This window comes from Topomyia yanbarensis, chromosome 3 (assembly GCF_030247195.1).
Source record: "Topomyia yanbarensis strain Yona2022 chromosome 3, ASM3024719v1, whole genome shotgun sequence".
Classification (NCBI taxonomy): domain Eukaryota; kingdom Metazoa; phylum Arthropoda; class Insecta; order Diptera; family Culicidae; genus Topomyia; species Topomyia yanbarensis.
The window spans coordinates 410,411,691-410,420,236 of record NC_080672.1 but is presented as its reverse complement, the minus strand read 5'-3'; the positions used below and the strand labels follow the sequence as shown (position 1 = coordinate 410,420,236).

General features: G+C 43.6%; 1 protein-coding gene across 1 annotated transcript in view; it reads left to right on the top strand.

Annotated features, from left to right (window-relative positions):
• The first annotated feature begins 707 nt into the window (after positions 1 to 707).
• LOC131691305 (neurotrophin 1) overlaps positions 708 to 8,546 on the top strand; it is a 53,294-nt gene continuing 45,455 nt past the window's right edge. Inside the window, exons 1-2 of the mRNA XM_058977590.1 lie at positions 708 to 812; positions 877 to 1,612. Of these exons, the coding sequence (XP_058833573.1) occupies positions 1,073 to 1,612 (540 nt within the window). The 5' untranslated portion in view covers positions 708 to 812; positions 877 to 1,072. The remainder of the gene's footprint in view (positions 813 to 876; positions 1,613 to 8,546) is intronic.

Genomic DNA, 8,546 nt, shown 5'->3' with positions numbered 1-8,546 from the left:
AATCGTCTTAGGGCACCAGCGGCTGCTCGTTCAATGAGCCATAAGTGCGACTTCCGGAGAGTTTGAACATCATTATTTTTCATATCAACATCCTGCTCGTATATTGTCCTGACAGGGTAAATAGTTTTGATGGGCTAAAATGCATTTGCTGGTAGAAGTTGCAGCATTCCCGTGGCCGAGATCTAATAGTTTTCAACGTGCGTCAGACGCGCTTTGAATAATATTCAATAAACGTTTTCAACTCTTTTGGTCAAACAAAAGCATTGTTTCCCGACAACTAAACATGTCGATCAGCTGTTCAAATTCCCGTAACCATATTACCGAACTCGGTGATGTTTCTGTTTAGGCATGTGTCTATAAATAGAAAACCAATCAAGCTTCCATTCACGAGCAGAAATTGAACCAATGCTAGATCATTAACACCGTTCAACAGTACCGAAGCAGTTACGGCAGAAATTGAAGTTTCATTGGCATGTACTTTCCATAAACGCTTCAATCTATCAACGTTGTGAAGAGCACTTCAGGGTTCCATTTACTCTGTGCACATCACATCGCAAACAAAAATCATACTCTGGATAATTGAGCAAACTCAAAACAGCAGCTGAGCAGGTTTGGTCCGCGCGCACCCGGCTTTGCCGCATCCGGACCGCGTCGATCATTTCGGAACAATTATAAAACAATTGCGAAGCGAACAAAACAAACGAACGTTTCCACCCAGTGACACATTTTCTAAACCCTCTGCCCCGAACAGAGGATGGCTCCACCGGGCCACAGACAGGCGAAAGTGATCGTGACACTGACTGAATGACAAGGTTACAGAGGTTCCTTCAAATATGAAATTTGTTTTCCACTGATCGTAGTGTTTACCTTCCAAAGGTTCATCTAGGTGCAGAATCTGGAGATTTAAACAACTGGCAACAGAAGAAGAAAGTGACGAAACTGGTTTTTCTTCGGAACAGTGAATGTGTGTGCGATAAAAAAGTGTTATAAAAAAGAGAGAATCAAGCTGAACGGAGCCACCGCCGCCGCCGCAGGAGTTTGGTGTGAATAGGGTTGGAAGAATAGAAGCAAAATGCGGCTGGGCGCTGTTTGGAGCGTCGTCACGCTGCTGGTCACGCTACTTGCCACCACCACCACCACCAGCTCCGTCGAGCTGGTGAAATCCGACTCGGACCTACCGGATTTCGATTTCGATAGCCCGAAGGGTGACACCGACGATGACTACTATTACGTGAGTGAGGGAGAAGATCAGCAGATGCAGCCATCGCACAAGATCCTCAACTATAACCGCACGGCGGATGCGGAAGACGCGAGCGGTGGAAGTAGCGCCGCCGGCTCGGATGGTTTCCTGATGGAAGACGACGATACCAGCTTCGAGCTGATGGACGATGTGGACTTTGTGGATGACATCGAGGTCAGTAATTTCCAGCGGAAGCAGGCGGCTATGCGGCAGATTATGACGCGGGCTTTCGCCAACCGCGAAATGCAGAGAAAGTTCGCCGAGGTGCTACCGCTGCTGAAGGTGATGACCAAGCAGCAGAAGACAACGCTGGCAGCGCTGATCTCGGCGCAGGTTAACTCCCGGGAGGGATACACGATGTCGCTGGAACAGGTGAGTCGAATATATAATATAAGGTAGATTGTTTTGGAATTGAATTTATTAAAATTGATGCGAACCTACTTCGACTCGGATCCTAAAGCGAAATTTGCATTGCAGAAACTCTGAGGATTTTAGGAAAAATTAAATTGTTGATTCAGGGTTCTGTTTTTTAAAATAACGGGAGACTGTCGGTTAACTAAGAAAAAGAAACGGAGAGCTGCAGCTTGGTAGCTACACTAAAGACACGAACGGGAAAATGAGAGACGAACCTAAGGCAATTGATACAAATGTTTCGGTTATCTCAACAGTCTGACACATTCCTTACCGTTATGACTGTTGAGTTGGATTGCATCATCAGATAATTGAATGGTCTCTAGACATGCCATACAGCTACGACGATGCATTTTCGAACCACAAGCATCATCCAGCTGACGATGAGGCAAACGGAACTGAAGATTTTCTCGTCATTTTTGGTTTTCATTGCCTCTTAAATCACTAAAACTATTGCGTACATGCATTACCGCTAGCGCTTTGAACGGTCAAGACCCTCCTAACTTTTTGCCTTTTGGATGCACGCTTAACTAGGAAAGCCATTAATTTGAGAGATACTTACGCCATCTATGGGTGGTCTTACGACGATACCTCAAAAATTCCAATTCGCTGCACCTCCTTCCACGAGATGCGAGCTGCAAAATTGCCATGCGGATTAATTAGTCAGCATGAACCGTATCGTGTCGCCAGTGACGAAAACGAACCGTGTGCTAGCCAGCTAGTAGTGAAATTGCGCTAAGTGGCGGCTAACGACCTGTCTACGTTAGTGAGGCGAAGCAGGAAATTGCGGATGCTGAAATGTAAGATTTTTATTGCACTGCATTTAGTTCCAAGGTATACAAACCTAGGTCATAAAGCGGGCACTGATGCGGGCCGTATGTGACCAATTTAATTGGATGCGAGAAAGATTTCAATGTGGATTATCATATTTATTCAATTAACGCAACCGTAGCTGTGGGAATTTGTACTAATATATGTCTACATGATCCGTTAGATACTACGCCTATCAATTCTGGCTGAAATGGAGATTTAATTATGTTTACTTCCCGATTCGTGCCAAATGAGACATACAATGTTTAAGCTCGATAAATTTAGTTTATATTCTGCGGATGATGTGTAGAAGGAATTAATATGCCTTATTTCATATTGTGAGCTGAATGGGCGTGCTCAATTCAAACACATGAAGAACGTGATCGGAATATATTTGACTGATGCTTTGCTGTTAGGTATAGGATAACTAATTTGAACGAAGTATTGATCATGTTCAGGAAACGAGATCACACGACGTGACTTGAATCTAGCATCGTGATTTGTTGTGACCGCAATTTGACATATTTTTGTTGAAGTGATTCATTTACTTTCTGTATGCCTGAACTTTTAATACGAATACTGAGAAAATACAAATTGCTATGAATAGGAATCGTAAAACTCACCTTTGAATATACGATGATTTGCCTACATTTATGTTTCATATTTATTTTTATTGTGAGTTCTTAAAAGTCTTTCGTGAGCTCTATTTCATTAATTGAAAATGGAATAATTTGTTTGATAAAACACGAAAAACTGCGTTAGGAAATATTTTGGATAATATTACTTTAACTTATGCATGTATGTTTTATTTTTATAGTAAGGTTCAAAAGCCTGGCCTGTAGTGTATTGGCCCTGTGTGGGACTCACGACTCACGTTCGTGCCTAACCACTAAAAACAATCCTTACTTTTTACGCCCTTCTTCCCCACGGAACTACGACAAGGTATTACTTCGTCGCACTTCTTGCTTCTGCTCTATCTGGGAGGCTCACTTGGTTTATGAAATGGCTCGATCTTTGAGCTTTGATTTAACTTGTGAACAGTTTAGCTACTCATTCCTTGAGCCATTTACGATCTACTTGGATAGTCCCCAATTCCCCCTTCTCCGACCGATAGTTCCCCGACGGAGGAATTTCCCACAAAACCGATACCCGCTTCCTTGAGCCATTTAGCTCCCAGCTTTAACGAGATCAACTCGGATATTATCGGGCAACGGGATTTCTCTCGGTACCGATGTTTGTTTCGTGAACCAATTAGTTCCCCTTTTCGTCACGATTCGGCCAATCTACCCTACCCTGTATACCCAGGCGGTAGATACCTCCCGATACCGATGTATTCCATTTGTGAGCCATTTAGCTTCCCGCTCCGTCTACTCGGGCTAGTCCCTGAAGGTGGACCTAGTCTACTCAACGGGCCAGCCAGTAGGTGCTGAGGTTCGTCCAGAGATTCCGAGTGGAGCGTAGCTTCCGGTTCGACCCATTGCTAGCTATTCGACATGGTCTACTCGGTCTAATCCCCGGCAGTGGATCTAGCCTACTCACGAGCTACCCGGTAGGGTGTCGAAGTCGATCCGACGATTCCGGTGAAGCCTAAAGTCCGGTTCACTGGCGCCCCGACGACCCAACCCCGGTGCTATGTCGCGTACTACTCAACTGGTTCCCGGCCATGGATCTAGTATACACCACCGGAGAGTTCCCCGGCGGCGGAATTTCTCCTGAAACCCGATTGGTGGTTTCCCAGCGTCGTGTTTACCAATGGTAGCGACTTTGTTGGTCCCTTCGCCACTTCCTCTGCAGCTCGGAGAATACACTTGTAACCACGCTGTTGACAGCTTCCCAGATATTCAGGGCCGGCGAAACACTTTTCTCCCGAGAGGGTAGTAAGATTCGGAGTTATTTCTACTCGTAGTGACGAAAGTTCAGACATGGTGTATATCAGTGAAAGTAAAAATTTGCGGATTATACCTTGCGGTTATTTGGAATATAGTGTTGACTATTGGGAAGGTATCTCCAACAACAGACAATCCCTCTGGCTCTGGCTGGAGGTCGGTTTACATATTTCTCCGATGGCAAAATATTGCCGATAAATTTCCTTTTCGATATAAATTATATTCATCTAATACAACAGGCCCTTGGAAGGACTACTTCCGGATACAAAGATAACCCATTTAACAGCATAGATATAACGCTTAAACTACCTACACATAAATCGGTCGTGAACGAAGAAGTATCATGTCTACGTACCAGCTTGGGAAGTAGAGATAGAAGGTGAAGTCTCCGACGGGGGCCCTAATTGCGAAATATGGAGTTGGCTCCTTCCAGAACCCTTTGCTTCAATCAGTGAAAATTTTGGTTTGCAAGCAATTGCTTTCAGCAAAAATCGAAGAGTATAAGAACTTATTTTCAATCAGTCTCATGTCGAGCCTTTCGCTGGATTCACTCTTCCAAACTTTGTTCTTTTGAACGGGATTCGTCTACCTGTTCACCTTTTTGTACTTCAGGACATGCCAGCATTGCGATCAATTGGGTCATACAGCTACCTAATGTAGGAACGTCCCTTGTCCACTAAAGAGCGAGAGTCTGAAAATCCCATCGAGGGAACATGTTCTAATGTGCATATAACTTTTCGAAAAAAGAAAATCATTTCCTCTCCTAAGCTCCCTTGTAAAGGCCTGAAAGTGCCCTTTGATGGGTGCTATTACAAAACGGAAGTAAGTGGATCCTCGTCTCGGAAATCTTAGAAACTAACAGGAATTTCCTCATGGGACACCAAAAACCCCGAGTGTCCCTATATTTCATTCCCATGAATTTCCTAGGTTTAACACAATGTATTTGGATTCCGATGTAAATCTTCCACAATTTTAACACTATTCGCCAGGGGGCGAGTTAATCCTCGGTACCAGATATTGAAGTTGTCGGTTGTCAAGTCCAAATCAAAGGCAGACATTGTTCCCCTATACATCGCACCTCAGCTGGTTCAAGAAGACTTCAAGACATGATCAAGACTACTCCACCACCGCGGCCAAGCGCGTTGAAATTATAATCAAAGTATTGATTGGAACAGCTACGCGTCCACTATATCCGAAAAAAACCGAAGCAAAACAAGAAAATTCTCTGGTAGAAGCACACAAGGTTTTAACAGGCTTGATTATCGACACTGCGATTAAAGGTCAGACGAAACGCGAGCCGGCGCGAACAGCAGTGAACGGTCTCCCACTTCGTGGTGGGTACACAGCACTCAGAATTGTACGCGAAAAGGTCCTATCAAAACTTTTTGAATGTCGGATCGCCCGATCCTTTCCGAATATACGCAACGTTAGAAACGCAAACGAAAAACTTAATGAATGCTGAAAACGCGGTTATTGGCACCGGTTTGTCGACGGATTAACGAGATAAATAATGTTTCATCTGGTGGCTAGGTCCTACGTTGTGTATTCTATTCAACCGTTGATCGGAATACATGAAACCAAGAATCTTTTTTCGGCGACAACTGTATTCCATATAGATCTAAAATTGATGTTTCGCGATGAAATGAGACTACTTTATTTAAACTTAATGATTGCTCTTTGATCACACAAATTTAGCTGACAGCAAAGATGCTCGCTAAGCATTGTAATGCGCATATTGCTGTAGCGTTTATTAGATGATGACAGCTATGCATCGCTTCTATGCTAATTATTATGACATGTAGTAATGAGTGCGATCATAAAAGTGGCTGTGCCTCATAAAACTGATGGTTTTTTTTTTATTAATTTTTCAACGACTATTTCCACATCGTTACTGTTTCAAGGATGCTCTCCATTCGATGGAGCACTCCTTGCATTTTCGGGGGCAAACATGGGAGTTCCTTAGTTCTTTATCTGAAAAAATCATACCAGATTATCTTAGTTTGAATTCTTTTGCATTAGTCCACTCCGGGTAATGAGAAGGCGGGCACTTAGATTAGAATGGTAATGAGAAAAGGCGTACAGTTAGGCATTAGTAAGTGATATTCATGAAAGATCGTTGAACTTCAACGAGTTTTTCAGTATTTCTTGTCGCTCGAAATTGGCAAATTTCGTTGAACAATGGAAGTTTAGGAATCCCAAAGGCACAAACAAGCCCTGGTTCAAGGGTACGGATAAAGTTCGTGACTTCATTCGGATGATATCTCGGATTATGCCCAGTCATTACACCTTGGATGAGCATCTCCGGTGTAGTGGGTTCGTGGAGAGCGATCTCTGCGCTTATGGTGACGATTATCGCGACATTAAACATGTTGTCTGGTCGTGCACCTACTGCCCTTGTGCCAGATTTCTGTTAAACGAATCCTTACGTTCGAGTTGGGCTAGCTATCCTCGATCAACCTATATATCTCCCATATACATATTTTAAACACGATAGATAGCCATATTTAGTTATCTCTTCTTTTTTTATTGATATGCTAACAGCTACCTGGAAATATGGTCCCAAAAGAGTTCCTAGGGGATCCAAGGAGGGCTGTTGGCGATCCGGTTCAGGGTGTTCTGCAGTATTCTTCCGTTTGCCAAAAAGCTGCAAGTTTAATTTTTTCTTTTCCCTATCATTGCTGCTCGCCCTCTTTTCACTTTCCCTGATACGGTCTCTGCTACTCAGATGTTGAAATCAATTCCTCTTGTGTATATCTTTTGCCTTCCTTATAATAAGCCTAATAGTGTCTCTTCTTGATTCAATTGTAAATCAAATAATAGTTCGAGTTTTTTTTAAATATCTGGTCTTTGAAAATATTTTTAACTGCATCCTTTAGTCTGAATAAAAATACACTAATTTTTTTCTACATATCGATCTGAATTCCTTGTTTTAAGATATAGATGTGTCAAAATATATTCCCCTTAGTATCACTAAAAAAATAAGTTTAAATTTTGAATAAATCCTAATTATTATACACTATTTTCAAGAAATTTTAATTGTAAGCCAAAAGAAATTTGCATCTGAATAAAAAAAAAATTAAAATTATTGTGCATCGAGAATTTCAGAAGCATGCATTTTGGGCGTAAGACAAATATGCGGTCAATGTCAGGTTTTAGTTTGTTCAAAACTTTCGAGTGGGTATTTCTTCTCTTGGTTATTTTCGAGTGTGTAGTACTACCCATACTACCCACGGTATCCGCCGGCCCTGCAGATATGCTCGTCGTGGCACCTCTCTTCGACGATATTGGCCAATATCACACCAGGCATACTCCTACGAACTTCTTCGAACCTAGGGCATTCAAATGCCACGTGTTCCAGTGTCTCTTGCACGTCCACACAGAAAGCGGTGAAGAACCATGCCCAAACCGATGCAGGTACTTCCGGAAGCATCCGTGCCCGGACAAAAACTGCGTCAAATAGAAGTTCACCTCTCCATGTTTCCTATGTACCCAAGCCGACACATTTGAGATGAGTCGATGGGTACACCTTCCTTTCTCCGCGTTGTCCCACTCTTGCTGCCACTTAACCAACGAGATCGGTCTGACCAGTCTTCTTACATTTCGTGTATTCCTCCGCTGGTAGCATTCCACGTCCTCAGCCAGAGTGATGCAGATGGGAATTATCTCGGCAATTACGCATACCGCCTCCGATGATATTGTTCTGTACGCGCACGCGACACGAACAGCCATTGGGTGAAGCATGCTTGTTAACTTCGTCCGGTTCCGCTTTGAGTAACAGTGCAACAGCCCAGCCCGGTACGCCATACCTCAGTATTGAGGATGAGACACCCGCTAAGAGACGTCTCGTGCTGCCTCTTGCTCCTCTGTGATTCGGCATGATCCTTGCCAGTTCCTCAACGGTCGTTATCTCCTTGCAGCCTTTTCACATACATAGTCGACATGGATCGTCGCCCATCACACCCAGATGCTTCAGCGCACGCATCGATGGGATGGATTGTCCCCCGACACTGATCTCGAAACGCTGGATTCCACGATGCAAAATGTCTCTGCCGTCGACATCTCCACCTCCTCAAAGGTCTCGCCGGTTATCGTTAGGACAACATCATCTACAAAGCCGTCGATCTCAACTCCCCTGGACTGTTCTAGTGTTAACACTCAGGTGTACATTATATTCCAGAGCGTTGGGCCGAGTATGGAGC